The sequence below is a fragment of the Phalacrocorax carbo genome, chromosome 3, assembly GCF_963921805.1.
Source record: "Phalacrocorax carbo chromosome 3, bPhaCar2.1, whole genome shotgun sequence".
NCBI classification, from domain to species: Eukaryota; Metazoa; Chordata; class Aves; order Suliformes; family Phalacrocoracidae; genus Phalacrocorax; species Phalacrocorax carbo.
This window is the reverse complement of record NC_087515.1, coordinates 118,375,488-118,393,432: the sequence shown is the minus strand read 5'-3', so window position 1 is coordinate 118,393,432 and position 17,945 is coordinate 118,375,488. Positions and strand designations below refer to the sequence as shown.

Below are 17,945 nucleotides of genomic sequence, written 5' to 3'. Positions count from 1 at the left end.
GGCTGAACGCCCCGTCGGGGCGGGGGAGGGCGGTTGGCAGCTCCCCCGGGGGGGGGGCCGACACCCCCATCCCGCCGGCAGCTTTAAAGGCGGCGCCGGGGGCTGCGGGGCGGCCGGCGGCACCATGCGGCGAGCGCTCGGCTCCCTCGGCTGCTGCCCGGCGCTCCCCTTCCTCCTCCTCCTCCTCCTGCTGCTGCCTCCCGCGGCGCGGGGCTCCCCGCACCGCCTGCGCCGGCAGCCGCGGCCGGGAGGCGGCTCCGCCGGGAACCTCCCCGCGGCAGGTACCGTCCTCCCGCCCCGCAGCCCGGCGCGGGGCTGCGCGGGGTTTGCGCGGGGCTGCCCCTGCCGGCGCTGGTGCCCTCCGGCTCCCCCGCTCCCCGCAGGCTCCGCTCGCCCGCCGCGCCGGGCGCCGCCCGCCGTCGCTTCCCTCCGTTCGCTTCCTGACGTGCTTAATTTTGCCAACGCTGACGGGGAGGTCGTGCCCGGGGCCCTCGCGCTGCAGCCGAAGCGGCCCGCGGACCGTGTGGCAGAAGTACCGGCTGCTTTCTTTTATGCAAAGCTGGCCTTGCTCAGCTCGAGAGGCGAAGTAACCCTTCCCCACCTCTGTTCGTTTCTCGAAACATCTCTTTCAGACCCTCAGAAGGATCAGGCTGCTGAAACGGGTTTTTCCCCCTGATTTACAAAAGATAATTCGTCTGCCTATAAATATGGGATTCGGTCTTTTTTTTTTTTTTTTTGTAGGACAAACATTGTGTCTCTTTTTCTTCCATGTACACGCACGCATGAACATTTCTTTGTGTTTTCCCAGCTTTCCAAAAGGCACAAAGCCGTTCTTCTAAATCCTTAGGCAAAAACTGAGTTATGGGATGCATGCAGAGTTATATATAATATATGTGGTTGGGATCCTAAATTAATCCAGTCCATTCCTCTGTCCCAAGGCAAAATCAACTCTGCTACTGTGTTTCCTGATGGAAGTAAGATCTATCTGTTGGTTTTTTCCCCTCCTTTTAACTTCCACAAGAGAACAACATTTTTAATGCATTGAAAAAAAAAGGTGCTGTTTTCACCTCTACTTTTAAAAGACATGTGAAGATTTTTCTTTTTTAACCTGGAATGGAATAATGAAAGTCGACTTGATGGTAGCTGGGCGCATCAGGTTCCCGAAAGAGCCCTTCAGGGAGGATATGCAATCTGAACACCTCACAGTTTGCTATTTAATGGACTGTTGAGCAGGAATGTCTCTTTTGTAGAAATATTGTGCTTTTGGGCTGCCTGTTTTGATAGACCGTCAGTACGGCTCCATACCTTTATGGCGTCGCCGATGCCAGGTCAGGATATCAGGACAGAGAACGTACAGTTTAGGTTACCGGCTATTGCTGGCTTGATTATTTTTCATCTTCCTAGAAGTGATGCTTGTCTGAGCTGAGCTATGGCTTTTCTCTTTCAATCTTTCAATATGTCAGTGAGGAATATTTCTGTGTCAGCTAGAAATATTTGTGTAAATGTTCATTTTTACATGTAAAATTACTTCATAAATAGGAAGTTCATTTATTTCTTTGCTCTAGAAGCCTTTAAACTGTAAAAACTTCTAAAGAAGCCTTTATTACAGCAACGTTTACATCTTTTTCCTGTTGGCCTTTATTTCTTCTTGTTGTGTACTTTGGATTGTGAATTACAAACAAGAAAGAATTCCTAATAAGCAATCTATGTTGTTACTATCCTTAAAAATACTGTTAGGATCTGTACACTATGTAATCTAGCCAGTTGTTTTACCATTTTATTTCTGTAGCTTATAAAAATGGAATTCTGGCTTTATAAAAATAAAAAGTCAGCATATTTATATATCATCGCTACATTTCTATGTTGGCTGTTACATGCAAACTACAACCCTTTGTTTCAAGGACAGTTAAGACATTTTGCGGGCTCAAATGTGGACCCATCTTTTAATGCTCAGAAAAGTTTAATTATGTATTCCTTGTCAAAATGAACATTTAAGAATTTATATAATAATATAGAGATATTATATATTTAATACATACACACATATATTCTATTTATATATAAATTAGATATTTAAAAAATCATGTGTTGCTCACTATAATTTTAAGCCTCTTCCTAGAGAATCAAGAGTGCCAACATTTATGTGGTAGGAGTAGTTTGCCGTGACAGCTCTCACTGCCTGAGGGTGAGAGCTCTGGTTCTATGTAGGTGATGACTTGAAGTGTTTTCCTTCCTTCTTGACAGACACTGCCTGCAAGAACCGGCCCCTGGACCTCGTCTTTATCATAGACAGTTCCCGTAGTGTCCAACCTGAAGAGTTTGAGAAAGTGAAAATCTTTTTGTCAAAAATGATTGATACTCTGGATGTTGGCGAAAGAACAACCCGTGTGGCCGTCATGAATTACGCCAGCACCGTCAAGGTAGAGTTTCCCCTCCGGACCTACTTCGATAAAGCATCTATGAAGGAGGCTATATCTCATATTGAGCCCTTGTCCGCTGGCACAATGACCGGCCTTGCCATCCAAACTGCCATGGATGAAGTCTTCACTGAGGAAATGGGCACCCGGCCAGCAACCTTCAACATCCCCAAGGTGGTCATTGTTGTGACAGATGGACGACCACAAGACCAGGTTCAAGATGTGGCAGCAAGCGCCCGGGCAGCTGGCGTTGAGATCTATGCAGTTGGGGTAGACCGAGCAGACATGCAGTCCCTGAGGGTAATGGCCAGCGAACCACTGGATGAACATGTCTTCTATGTGGAGACCTACGGTGTGATAGAAAAGCTGACATCAAAATTCAGAGAGACTTTCTGTGGTAAGGTGGTCAGTCCAAGAGGGTAGTGTAACTTGGCTCCTTTTAGCTCCTACCGCGGTTCCACTGCCTAAGAAAGAAGTTTTTCTTTCTGAGAAGTGTTATGTATCACATTCAAATAATTCCTTTGCTATTCATTGGGCAAACCAGTCAAGCTTTTATTCACTGGAAGCCAAGTAATGACCTTTCATTTTGAATAGTGACCTTACGATGCAAGTAACAGACCTGATTTTAGATTTTAGTGGACGTCCTTGTGCAGTTGGTCTGACTTAGTGCAAGAGAAAACACGGCAATCTGGGCGGGATTTGGCTACGTATATTTACTGATTTACCAAGAGTGCACGCAGGAGCTGCACAGTTTTTTAGCCACCTGGCTGGGAAGCAAGGAGTGCAGAAGTGTGGTTCTGAAGGGCTCCCTATAGATTCAGAGCAGGAAAATCACTGTGGCAGGTGAACCGCCATGCCAGCTTGAGAAATTTGGTGCAGGATGAAGTGCCTCAACACAACAGCAGGTCATCTCGGAGTGGGCTTTCAATCTGCAGGCATTTCTGGGCTTTTTCAGTGTGCCAGCCTCGCACCTTTCTCTGTTTCTCTGCACCTTGATTTAGACAGAGATCTGTATCTGCGCCTTCTGTTGGATGCGTTGAATTACCTTTGCTCTTTGAGGGCTGGTCTTGGAAAAAATCCTGGATGTGTATTTGGTTTGGGCAAGAACTCCACTGACGATGATAGGCCAGTGTGGGTTGTTACTGCCATTTACAGAGAAAAAAAATGGTCATGTATCTGGAGTATTTACAACCACCTATGGAGAGCTATGCCACAGCCCTACCCACAAAAATCAAATGACAACTTTTTGATGGTTAAAAAACTTATATGAAGTAGATTTTTCAATTTCTAAGGCACTTGTAAAATAAGTCTCCAGCAAGTAATGGGTAAAATCAGGTGTAAAAAACATTGTAAGAGAATGAAAATAACAGCCATTGCCTTGGGAAGTTGGTTGGCTATGTGTTACTTTGCTCTTTCAGAGTCTTACGAAAAATTACCACCATACCTTTTGAATACGTTTAAAGTGAATAGGCCTCTTTTTCTAGGTATGAAATAAATGTGTAGGGCCATCTGTAGACAGGACACTTTGCCCAATAATTAACATAGGAAATTCCTTGAGGTTTGGCTTGACATCATGTTGTACTGCTGATGTGACCACATCCTCTCTCTGGTAGCTGGGAGTGGGCACAAGCGCCCACCTAGCTGGACAGGTATGTGCACTGTGAACGTAGCATTGATTTTCCACCTATGTTCTCGCCAAAGCAAGTCCTTTTATAGCACCAAAGAAAATTCTCTCGTTCTTCAGAGTAAACGTACTGTTTATTGTGCTGAAGCGTAGGAATTATGCCCCTACTAAGCTGGAGAATAAACTAAAGAGAGCTCACACGTACACACTTCCAGTGTAATTCTGAGTTGCCTCTATGCAATTAACCAGAATCTGTGAGGTTCATGGACAAAAATGGGGTAAACAGAATAGTTTTTCAAAAGGTTCCTACAAACCAAATGTATCTAAGAGGGTCTTGTAAGACAATGTGGATAAACTGGGTCTTTTCCAGCTCCAGACTGCTTTTTGGTCAGAAATCTAGACTCACCAGTGACAATTAGGATTTTCTTTGCTTTGGCCAAGCCAAATAAATTTGTTTGTAGGGTGAACTGAAAACAGGAAAACTAATGTTCAGGGCAAAATAGTTGGCTGAGATCAAGTTCTTGATGCACTGAGAGCATCATTCAACATGAGACCATCCTGGAGATGGAAAATCTTAGCCTTCAATTGGTGTCCAAGTCAGTGGAAGCTTGACTTTCCTACCACAAAAATCTGAGTCTGAGCTTCTCAGTTATGGTTGAAAATATCACCCACAGATTTTGTTAACAAGTCATGGAGATGAATTCTCTTACTCCCTAGGGTGTAGCAGAATGAAAAGGCTGTCCTGGTTTGAGATTTGTTTTTGCCAGTGGGAATACAAGACACACTTTCTACCAGCCTTCTTAGGGGACATCTAAGTCTTCCAGGTTTTAGAAAATGGGTGATGTTGCCTTGCATTCAGAAATACATGAGAACATTCAAGCACTCTTGCTTCTCATTTCTTATCTCACCACGATTGCTTTGGAGTTTGCTTTTACCAGTGGTCAATATCCACATCATATCTACTCATCTAAGTAAAATCTCATGTAATAACAGACCCGTCTTCCCATTTTTCTCTTTCCCTTTCGTTTCCTCCTTCTTTCTTTCCTTGCTTCCTTCCCCCCTTTTTATCCCTTCCCACTCTTTTCTTCCACCTTTTTTTTTCTCCCCCCTTCCCTCTCCCCTTCCCTTTTTCATCTCATCTAAATCTAGTCATCTAAAAATTACCTAAGTTTGAGCAAGTATCTAGGATTTCTTTCTGTGGAGAGAAACAGAGGCATCCTGAGGTGACCAAAGAAGCATCAGATCCAGAGCTAAATACACTTGAGAAAAATTGGTCAGAAGTAAATTAGTTACTTAGTTAGACCATCTGTGAAGAAAAAGACCGTCAGCACACACGGTGCATTGCAGAGGCAGCCCAGCGTTACAGCAGTCATTTTGTCTGCCCTGTCACCACAACACGCTTCTGTCAGCTGCCATCCGTCACGCTGCTTTTCGTATCACCGTTTCCTGTTTTCTCAGGCTGAGGAGGTAGCCTCACTGCCTGCTGGGGGACTAGCTGGTCCCCCAAAATTGAATCTCGTTTTGTAGTTTGCAGTTTCTGCTTCTCAGTCTTCTGAGGTTTGGACATTATTTCTGCACTGTCTTTCCATTAGGTTCATGTGCCTGAAAGCTACCTTACACTAGAAACTTTCCTCCAAATCTTCTTTTGATCTTGACTTTTTAAACCTGATGGAACAAAGCAGCTGCAGCCCTCACACACCCATCTTGCACTGGTGGGTTTCTTTGCTGGCTGGTACACCTGGGCCATCATTGCGCAGACACTCTCTTCATCTTAGTGCCTCTGTGTCATTTTGCTTTTCATCCTCATCTTGATGCCCTTTCTATTACAGTATTTGATTTGATTTGATTTGATTTGATTTTATTTTATTTTATTTTATTTTATTTTATTTTATTTTATTTTATTTTATTTTATTTTATTTTATTTTATTTTATTTTATTTTATTTTATTTTATTTTATTTTATTTTATTTTTTGTGCTTTCTGTTGCATTTGAGTTTACATAGGAGTTCTTTACAGTGCAGTGGGAATTCATAAATCAGGTTGTATGCCAGTGAGCAGAAGTTAGTAAGCTGCCAGACAGTGACTGATACATTCTGGGATTATTTAAACCGGTTGTCTGTAATAGAAAGGGACTGGATACAATAAGCCAAAAGGTCCTTTTCATTGCTGAGTTCTCATTTTCGGTGTAATGTTACTAAATGCTTAAAATCTCTCTCTCCCTGTTGTACCCTTTTCAGTTTAATCTTATCTTTCTGCCACCTCAGGTGGTGAGTTATTTCAATGCCGTTGCTCAGTGTTGTTTATGACCTCTTTCTTCTGGCTACAGAATTATGCAAAAGATGCCTGGAACTTTTGTGACAGTGACACAGCACTGACATTTACTACTACTAATCCAGCAAATGGTTCAAGACGTACTTTTGTAAGCATAAATGATTAATGGCTGTTTCTCTCCTTCGGGATGACCTGAAATGCCTTTTCTGTAAATGCCCTTTGTAGCTGCAAATGTGTGTGCGCTTGGGACCCACGACTGCGAGCAGGTCTGTGTGAGTAACGGCGGATCCTACCTTTGTGACTGCTATGAAGGCTACACTCTCAATCCAGATAAGAGAACCTGCTCAGGTATTACTCCTTTGGTAAATGTGTTCAACTAGCAGAAAAATCACTTTTTAACACCATAATTGGGTTTGAGAAGCTACTTGTGTACCTCTGGTGAAGCAGTGAACATCTGTATGTCTTCAATAATAATAAATCTAATAATCAATAATAAATAGTCTACTGCAAGTAATGGTGAGAAGTAGTTTGATTCCATCACCATCCTTTTTGTTATGCCTACAGAACTATTCATTAGGGCCAGATGCCAAAACAAAGTCTTCAGATGTAGTCACTGTATAGATATTCTCTCCTACCGCTTTCTCTAATTCCTTCAATTATTATTGCCATTTCTGAGCTGATTCCAAAGAGAAATATATTTGAAAATGTGAATATGCACTCCACCCCAAACTACTTTTTATTAACAATGAATTGTTTCTCCAACGTGTGCCTTGCAGCTGTGGATGTGTGTGCACCTGGAAGGCACGAGTGTGATCAGATCTGTGTGAGTAACAACGGATCCTATGGCTGTGAATGCTATGAAGGCTACATCCTGAATCCAGATAAGAAGACTTGCTCAGGTAAGAATTAAAGGCTACTATAATGCATGAAACTCATGGAGACATGGAAATGTCTTCATTGTTTCTAACTGAAAAATTGCTTACAAACATCAACTCTTAAAACGAGAAGTCACCTGTACACTTTCCCCTTGGTTCCAGTAACAGTAAAATGGCACTTCTCTTTAAACGTGTTGATTACAAATTGCAATTTGGCACCTAGCTACCATTTTATGGCCTTCACAGTACTTCATAAACATCACTTAGTCCTTGGGAGAGGACGAACCTATTCAGAGATGCCTGCCAGCACTGTGTCTCCACTGGAGACTGAGTGCCACTAGTCCACAAAGAACTTAAAACCTGATGATTTTCCCCCGTCCTCTCCAACTCTCCTGTCAAAACTCTTATTTTTTTTACAGCTTGCTGCTTCTGCTTCAAAGCTGTGCAGGGATCTGTGATATAGCAACCCCAGTCTTACACTGGCAGCAGCTTCTTGAATTGTCACCCTGAAAATTTATCCTATTATAAAAAGGTTCTTTTTCCCAAATACTTCTCTGGAGTTGTTTCTTTAAATCCAGAAGTTTTGAGCAGCACCAGCCTTAGGGTAGCTATTTTATAACTGGGAAGTGCACCCCTCCATTTGGGAGCACATAAGCATTCTTCTCACTGAAGTTTTCACTCTTCTTTCTGAAGAGAGAACATAATCATCTAGTGCTCCTGCTTTTTTGTTTGTTTGCTTGCTTTTTTTCTCCCTAGGCTTTATATCACTTTGCCATTTAATAGCATTTCTACATATCATGCCTGGCTTTTTGTGCCTGCCTTCAGCTCATGGATGAAAGTATGAAGTTAAATTTGGATTCACCATAGTTGCTGCTAATATTGGAAGAAGCAACTTCTGCCTTGACACGTGGCAGGTTATTGCTCATCTCAGTGCGGTGTTTTAGCTTCATCCTTACTGGGGATATCCAGGGCTGTTAGAATTGCTGATGAAAATCAGATTGCGTGAGACGTGGTATAGTAATGTCTTGCAGTCCAGATATCTGCCTTCTCCATTAAATAATTAGCAACTGAATTCAATTTTCTGCAGCATAATATAATAACGTAGTAGGACACTAGTTGAATCCTAATTTGAATCCTAATTAAATTGTACTTATAAACGTTGAGGCTTTTAAAACGCTTGAGTGTCGGGGGATGATTAATAGCTTTCATCTCTAAAACATGGTTCACCACAGCCATGGACATGTGTGCAGCTGGAAGGCATGATTGTGCACAAGTCTGTTTGAGTAATGATGGATCCTACAGCTGTGACTGCTTTGAAGGATATACTCTGAATCCAGATAAGAAGACTTGCTCAGGTAAGACCTGATCGAGGAAATATTGTGTTCAGCTAAAACCAAGTAACTTTAAAAATCAGGTTAATTTATGTTATTTTTCTCACAGAGTATCCAACGGTTTCTGTACAATTCCTGAAAACACAGTGCAATTTTTTTTCTACATGTTTCCAGTAATTTGAGACCCGTGCATCATGAGTGTGATCACTCTTTCTGGCAGATGTGTTTGGACCTTAAAAAATACACCAGCCTTAGAGCTCTAGAGGATGGAGGGAAATGTCCTTTCCCAGTGCTGGGCTCTTGTGACGAATAGGAGCATAGATGTAGCTGGTACTTAAGGATGTACATATAGTACCTACAAATTAATGTGTATTCTATATTATTTTCACTTGATTAGGATTTGAACTTCACTCTTCATTTCTTTGGATGTCTCACTGATGATTTATTTATGCAAAATCCTTTTTCCACTTCCGTCATAACCCCTTTCCTTATTACATTTTGTGTGACAGAGCGCTGAACCTAACCTTCCAGTTCCAGGAAGTTCCTAGGCAAATCTCTCCAATTAAGTCATATGTCTCACATCTCAGAGGAGCAGCAAGAGGGCCTCAATATTTCTTCCTGCCTGGTTTAGATGATTTTGTAAATACAGTTCCTGAGATTAATTCTCACCTGGCATTATATAGACACAATAAACACCTGTGAGGGAATGTAAATTCAGTTAGGCATCCCCTTTGGGAGTCCGATCCTGAACTTCCTTTCATAGCACTGATTCTCCTGCTGCATAGTCGAATTTCAGATTATTTCCCTAAAATGCTTGCTTTTTTTTGACTAGGAGGAAGGAGATCTTTCTTTCCCTTCCCTTCCCTTCCCTTCCCTTCCCTTCCCTTCCCTTCCCTTCCCTTCCCTTCCCTTCCCTTCCCTTCCCTTCCCTTCCCTTCCCTTCCCTTCCCTTCCCTTCCCTTCCCTTCCCTTCCCTTCCCTTCCCTTCCCTTCCCTTCCCTTCCCTTCCCTTCCCTTCCCTTCCCTTCCCTTCCCTTCCCTTCCCTTCCCTCCCCTTCCCCTTCCCCAGACTTCCCTGGACTTCCCTTCCCTGGACTTCCCTGGACCTCCTTTCTGCAAATATATCCAAATACAGGAACTCCTTCTCAGCTTGCCCTTTCACAGTTGACATGTTACATTTGGCAGAAAACATCAGCCTCACACATAAAGTACCCAGTTTCTAACTGGCAGCGGGTGCCACGTCTCTCTGTATTTTAGCAGCCACGTATTCTCTTCTGTTTATGGCCTTTTCACTCCATAAAACAGTGTCTTATCCAACTCAATTAGGGCTGAAATAATGCCAAACAGTCTCTTAAAATCCATATATTTGTCTTCTGAAATTCCTTTGGATAATTATTTTGTAACTGGGTCACTGCTAGTCCAGTTCCTTTTGCAATCTGTTACAACTGCGAAAAAGTGTTGCCAGTATTCCAGATATCGTCTTAATTTTGTGATGTTGATAGCCAGATAAAAACACACTCTGCATACTCTACTATGGCTAACAGTGTGCTGACATGCAATAAAACCATCCTGGCTTGGATGCAAATGAAGATATGTTTGCAAATGTGAATTACTAACACCAGCTAAAAAGGCTGAAGTTTGGGTATTGATTAATGATGTTCTCTCTCAAATGCCTTCCCTAGCTGGCGACATGTGTGCACCTGGAAGGCATGACTGTGAGCAGGTCTGTGTGAGCGATGACCTGTTCTACACCTGTGACTGCTACCAAGGCTACACCCTGAATCCAGACAAGAAGACTTGCTCAAGTAGGAGCAGATTGCTGTTCTCTATCCCGCCATACCCTCCCCAGCTAAGTACCTGTATTCAAACAGCTCTTGTTAGAAGGTTGATATATTTGAATCTGTCTGAGAAACTTTCACACGCGTTCAAGTGTTATAAGACCGCTCTGTGTCACTCTGCCTGTTCCACTTTGAGAAGCATTCAGAGATATAAAGCACTTTCTATGCAACAATGCTAGTAACTGCTTTGGTCTTTCTTTATCACCTTATGACTAAGGCTTTCACAGTCTTTAAAAATCTGCAATTGCGCAATATTCACCAAACCCAGAACTGAGAAATAACTGAAGAGAGACAAGCTGAGGTTAGTCACACAGTCACACACCCTGCAATACTGTGGAAACTGCGTACCACCATGCAGGAGACAGTTGGGGATGGTTTCCTCTCCTCCAGGCTGAATTTTGTGGTGTTGTTTCTTTAGCTTCTCAGCTAACTTTGTGTTATAGTAAAAATGTAATTTTTAAAAAAATGTGTCTTTCCTTCCCAGTCTCCTTACTATAAAGTTATTGTGTGCTGGAAACTTTTCATAGCATGCCTTTGGAGGTGACTGGGCACTTCACATCTGGTGGGGTTAGGCAGCTGCAGTCAGAGTGAGCACAGCCTGTACAAAGCAAGGACTGAGGGAGACCCTGATAAGGCAGTTAGTTCATCTCACTGCTCCAAGGCAAGATCATTTACACATGCCAGTAGTTCCCAGTAAGATTCACGTAGGATAGGCTCCCAGCATGGAAAAGCATTACCATTGGGAAGCATTAAAAAACCATTATCTTCCTTTTGGATAACTTTCTCCAAAATGCATTCCGTAGGAACTGATGCGTGTGCACCAGGAACCCATGACTGTGAGCAGGTCTGTGTGAGTAATGGTGGATCATATACCTGTGACTGCTATGAAGGCTTTACCTTAAATCCAGATGAGAAAACGTGCTCAAGTAATAATTTAATATTTTTTTTCTGAATATATTTATTGAATATATTCAATATATATATTGAATATATTTATTTATCTTTAATGTGTTAAATCCTTTTAATCTGCTTGAGAAACATTCTATTAACTAACTCCCTGAAAGTATAACCCCTTTTCATTTTCTGCCTGTTTCCACTAATGTTTTGAGCTAGTTTGATCTTTCTTGTTTAGTTATAGCAGTTATTGTATTTAAAACTAGAGTTGACTCTTAGCTCTCACCACGCATTTAAGGACTTCACCGTATTATAAAAAAAAATCTGTTACGATCTGCATTTCCTTATGAAACGGGAATAAGTGGGGGGATTGGCAAGGCAGGGTTCTGGGGCATCTGCCTCTGGGGCATGGGACTCAACTGCGTACCATCAGCTGGAAGCTGGGGGCAGGCCAGAGGGGAGCAGAACTACAGAACTGGTGTCAGAAGAACTACTGCAGTGCTAAACCATATGTTCTTGTCCACACCTCCAAGCTGAGTGGGGCACGAATGAACTCACCAATTGCTTTCCCTTCACATGGGCAATAATGGCATCAATGGTTGGCAGAACCTCTGCACCATTTGATGTAGAATCATAAGTAAAGTTGGGTTGGAAAGGGACCTCAGGAAGCACCTAGTCTGATCTCTGGTTTAGAGCAGGAATAATTTGCCATTACATCAAGTGGCTCAGGACCCGATGTAAGAGCAAAGTTATAAAATAGGTGGATATAGCCAAACACCATCTGCAAAAATAGTAATTTTTTGTAGGTCTGGGCTTAATCATAAATTAAGTGTAAAAACACAAATCTAGCGTGTTTTGTATGACTTGTTGGGCATCCCAGTGGCAATGGGAGCGCCCAAGATTTTGAATATCAAATACTGGAAGACAGTAAATTTCACAGGACTGTAGAAAACTTCAGGGTACCCTCGGGCAGTTGCCAAAGTTGGTTGGAAAAGTAATATCTTTAAAACAGACATAATCCAAGGAGGATCTGTATCTGTCACTGGAGAATTTAAATGCTAACATGAAAACTTCACTGGCAGTTGGTTGGAAACCACCCATTTTGGTGTGATGTTTTGAACTGGCCTTCCTCCAGCTGAATCTTGAACAGCTCTTCTTTGTACATCAACCATAAAGCCAGTGGAATGTTCCAAAGAAGAGAGCTGAACAAATACAGGTTCAGCGGAATCAAGAAGACAGCAGTTTCAACATTGGTTCTGAGATAAATGAGCTTCTACATCGCTAGAAATGAATCTGTTCATAGATTTTTTTCAGTGAAACACAATGAAAAAACCTTTTGAAACTGATATATTTCAGTAATTTTTCTGTAATTCAAGCAACAATCAGTTGCCCTGCAAAATGGAAATATCAATGGCATGACTGATAAGCAAAAAGAGAAACCAAAACGATGCAGAAAAAAAAAAAGAAATTGTATCCAGGTATAATATTTCTATTGTTTTACTGTTATAATGCTCACATAATTTGTTCGGCATTGATCAGCTATGCATTTATATATCTACAAAAAAAAATAATTGAAAAATCTGCTGTCATTGCCTTTGCAAGCAACAAAAAACCGCATGTATAAAGTGTCAGGTATTACATACAAGTAATCCTTCTTGATAACTTGTTGAAAGGGTATTTCATAATTGTAGACCCTCTTTTAAGGAGGCTCTGCCCTTGGCAGCTTATTATTCCAGTCTCAGACATAGGCGGTGCTCTCACTACAGCAGCGGTGCTTCAGCAGCTGTTCACATGTTTGTTCTTAGCCTGCAGCAAGTGGTGCCGCTTGCCTTAACTCCTATTTTCTTTATGGAGAAGGAGGGGTTAAATTGCCTTTCATGCAGCTAAGAACTCATGGCCATCAGCTGGTGCCTGACATGTTATTATACAACAACCAAATTATCATCTGAGCCCTTTGAGATCACCCCTGGTTTTGTGGTGGGTTATGGAGAAAAAGGAATTCTTGAGGACAGCTGAGGCTGCCCTGGTAAGTCTGGATGACACAGGGCAAGACCTAGGAACAGATTCAATGGAATCACTGCAGAGTACAGCAATGCTTGTTTTCTCTTTCCTGAGAGACTGGTTACTTCTCTGTCATACTAACTGGCTCCTCCATTAATATTGCTGTGCCTTTCTACCAGATTTTAAATTAATTTGGGCCCATTTGAACATGGTTGTTCCCTCCATCCGTATTCATGTGACACTGGAATGGACTTGTGTTCACACCTCTTGATAATCCAAAATTATACTCCCTATACATGCCTACTGCCACAAACCAAGAGTACTTGTGAGGTGATACACATTGACGATTTGGCTGAAACTCTATTGCTTAGTATTTTAAATTAATGCATGTGTTCCTGCTTTCATTTTTATATTATTTACCAAGTGATAAATTCAATTCTTCTAATTCCTTCCCAAGCTGAGGCTTGGGTATCTAAATCCCACTCACATCTCAGAAACTGATGCAAACCAACCAATTTCTGACACTGAACAACTCTTTATGTGCCTAAAATCACTAGATGCCCTCCTGCTTGGCTTGCAAAACTCCCTGGAGGCTTAACTTTTCGACTTTAATGCATTCTCAGAAGTGCTGTGTTTGGGAGTGATGGGTACACCAAAGGCCGTTACAATCCAACTTTGACAGGGCAGCAACCTTGATTTTGTAGGTAGATAGATTTAGGTATAAGGAAGAGATCCGTTTCTCTGAGGGTGGTGAAACAGTGGAACAGGTTGCCCAGAGAAGTTGTGGATACCCCATCCCTGGAAATGTCCAAGGTCAGGTTGGATGGGCCTTTGAGCAACCTGGTCTAGTGAAAGATGTCCCTGCCCATGGCAGGGGGCTTGGACTGAATGATGTTTAAAGGTTATTTCCAACTCAAACCAGTTTGTAATTCTAAGTTTCTTCTGAAGAGAAGTCCAAGTTAGTCATTGCCTTAAATACAGCTAATTTTATAGATCCTGTTTACAGTGATGCTAGTGGCCTTCCTGTGTGGACAGTCTGATGGTCAAAGTACTATGTACAAGACAGAGACCTGGACTGCAGGTTCTTCTCAGTCTGCATCACTTGAACACACTCATTCTACTTCCCAGGGTGCCTTACGTTTTGAGGTGGGGGATATTCTGGATTAGAGGGAGAGGGAACAGGCAAAGGGAAGATTCACTCTAGTTTGGCCATTAGAGTTGATGGGGGAGGCTAGTTGGTCCCTGAACCCAGGCCTCTTTTTATTTTTTACTCAATCATGGTCCAGTTTAAAAAGTGCAGAGAATCCAGGTAAGCAGGCTAGGAACTCCCTGCTCTGCCTCCTCCTCAGTTAGAGTCAAACTATCTCTTGCCTGTCCTCTTTCTGGACTATGACACTCGTGTCTCTGGCTACACACCGGCCCCTGTTCCCTGCCGTCTCTCCCTCCCGACTGCCCTGAGTTGCAGTGCTTGCTGTAGTCTCACAGCATGAGTTCAACTCCTGTTGCAGTATCAAGTGTCTTCCTGGGATTTAAATGTTCGATAATTGTCATAAATATTCTAAATGCTGTTTTCTCTCTTAGGAGCCATAACAAGCAGTCTTATAACAACTGAAGAATCCTGTAAGTGTGAAGCCATAGCTGCCTTGCAGGACTCAGTTACCTCACGCCTTGAAGCTCTGTCCACAAAATATATCCTTTTTCTTACATGATCTTCTGCATTAAGCTCTTTACTGGTATTTTACAGGTAGCTGTTTTGATATACACCAGGGAAGCACTGTCCCTCAAAACATAAAGTATTTTCATGGTGATTTTAGAAATGTTATATAGCAAAATCTTGGTTGTTGCAAATACCATTATGCTTTCACATCTCATTGAAGGGCTTTAGTATCAAGACACAGATAAAATACACACGCCCACATTCCTTAGATTATATATCTTGAACATCAAGCATTGCTCTGTTCATAACTCTTCCAGATGACCTTTACCGTTATAGCAAATGCTCTGTTTTGAGTCCCCCTATTATGTCCCCAAATTTTCAAGACAACTTCACAAGCAGTATGACAACATTCCCATTAGCTGCGGTATTCCCCTGCATCCCACCTCTGCAGGCAGGTGCTGTCCCAAGCAATTTTCATGCACCTTCTTCTTTTCTGTGAAAATGTGCTAGCCTATTAATATCCAGCTGCTGGGATATAGGAGAATGGGAGAGCTGTGAGGCAGGGTGCCGACGCTGGAGGCACTGGGCAAGCCTCAGGTCCATGGGACATCTGAGGTGCAGGCTGGTGGGTGCCAGCCATGCAGGCGCTGGAATTCACCAGCTTCATTTGCTGCAGTCCAGCGCCTGCAGCAGTGAAGAGAAATGTGGTCAGCCCCCGGGTTAGACATTTCACAAACATGTGGGAGAGAAAAAAACAAAAAAAGAGAAAGTGGTGAACTCTATTGTACCATAGCAAACCTCAATGCTGCAATAAGTGCTCTCAGATGGCATGGCAGGAACTGGACTTTACAGTTGGGCAAGCTGTGATTCAACATAAGGCACAGTTTTTAGAAGTGAGAGTGGTTGATCACTGTGAAAATTTACCAAGATTTTCATCACTCAGAATTTTTGAGATGACAGGTGTTGTTCTGTAAAAGGTGCTCTTGTTCAAATAGTAATCGATTTAGGGGAGTACTTTATCACAAAGAAATGACACTTTCTTTCAAAGTTATTCTTTGGTGGGCAATTTGTACCCCTAGCATCCTTTCCAGACAACCTGGAAAACGCAGCAGAAACAATCACTTGCTGCTCCTCAGCCCTGAATGTCACTTGGTCCAACCCCTTCTAAGAAATTAGGGTTGTTGAGATCATTTGGGAAGTGGCCAGACCTTGACAGATCTCTGAAATCATAGAATCATAGAATCATTAAGGTTGGAAAAGACCCTTAAGATCATCGAGTCCAACTGCTAACCTTTCACTGCCAAGTTCACCACTAAACCATATCTAAATGTTCTGAAATCTCTGGTTCAAGAATGTATTGGCCTCATTCAGAAAACGGACTGTTTGTTGAAAATGGAGCAATGAGAAAGATCATAAATAAACCAGACCTTATAGCCATCTATTATATTGCCCTTAACAACTGACCACTAGATGAAGTATCTGAGAAGCTGCAGGCGTATCAAGGCAGACAGCAGGCTGTCTGAGCTATCCTCCTACTTAATTTTAGAATAATCTTTCAGAAGCAACCCTTTTTATTGTGTTCAGCAAGCTTTATTTTGTTGCACAGCTTACAAAACAGCAGTTGGTTTGTTGTTATTGACAAATGTCAAGAAGACTTCAGGAAGAAAACAGTCTTGAAAATACAGTGACCCTGAGGATCTTCATGTACAGTCACTTCATAACGATAAAGCTACCTACACCTGCTGTGCTTCAGTCTGTACTACTAGTACAGCAGGCACTGCTTTTCTGCAGTAATGGCATTTTTATTCTCTTATTTAAAATAAATACAGAAAAAATTAATGGATACAGCCTATCATATTATATAAAACTGTGAAACAGCAAGGCAGAGTAAAAAATGTGCCTATGTCATCTGTCCATTAAATGGAAAAGTAATCTGGGGTCTCGTAACTTATTTTAATAAAATAAAGTATGATCAGTACACTGAAGTTGGAAGTTTTTTTGTATACAACTTAAAGGATGTGTGTTATGAAGTAAAGTGTTTAACAAAAACAAGGAAACATAACCTCAAAGATAAAGGAGGCATAAATGGAAGGAATCCACATAATTAAACAGGATACGATCCTCAAGTCACATAGTTGGAAAAAGAACCTTGTGATTTTAAAACCTACAAGTCCTTGTTAATACAGATAAAAGGTTTAGTAGTACCTTCAAGTATTAATAGAGTTGTTTAACACTCAGAAGGATGAAAGACATACTCCAGTTAAGGTTTTTATCCTACAAGCTTTACTTATTTTATTAGTCAGTCTTTCCTGTTATACCATGTACTGGGACTACTTGTGTCAGCTGGGCTTGTAGGATAAAACACACAAGCTAACAATTTAAAAATTTAGTTGTTAAAGGAATCCACTCGTTTTGTACACTTGACGTTCATAATCATCCAAATGCTTTAGAAACTATATTTAAATAAACATGAAGATGGAGTAAAAACTATTATTCTTTTTTTTTTTTAGAATTGAAATATCTGACATATTTTGTAGAGTTTTGCAATACAATTACACAAAATATATCAGTAGTTGGTATGCCAAGGACATATTATAATGACATCTGTGCTTGCTTCATACCCTGTCCATAATAGATATGAACAACTGCAAGGAAAATCAGTGGCAGTTCAGTTATCATGTTCACTGCACGTGTGAGACATCAGATATGTCTATACAGTAATGTTAAGTTAGAATATAAAGCTAAATAGCACAGGTGAACATGGAACACAGCTTTGTCAAGGGTTAAAAATAAGACTACGCACTCTCCAAGACTGCTGGATTGGTCTGTGGTTGATATTTTGTGATGTGTCCCCACTGATCTCAATTTGCTGTACTTCAATTAAAGTTAGGGTGGGATGACCTAGCTATGCTATGCTTGCTTCCTCAAAGTGCTGTGTATGCATATTTTTTCTGTAAGTCATGGAGTTTTATATCCAGCGCTTCACTTTGCTTACTTTCATGTCCTCTGCTTAGGCATGGGTATTACATAAGGATTTA

General features: G+C 41.7%; 1 protein-coding gene across 1 annotated transcript; it reads left to right on the top strand.

Annotated features, from left to right (window-relative positions):
* Positions 1-14: 14 nt before the first annotated feature.
* MATN3 (matrilin 3) lies at positions 15-16,949 on the top strand. The gene is made up of 9 exons (XM_064448105.1): positions 15-281; positions 2,245-2,814; positions 6,537-6,659; positions 7,088-7,210; positions 8,419-8,541; positions 10,200-10,322; positions 11,159-11,281; positions 14,832-14,939; positions 16,375-16,949. Exons 1-9 carry the CDS (start codon positions 125-127, stop codon positions 16,428-16,430), a joined length of 1,506 nt encoding a protein of 501 aa, XP_064304175.1. The 5' UTR covers positions 15-124; the 3' UTR covers positions 16,431-16,949.
* Positions 16,950-17,945: the final 996 nt, after the last annotated feature.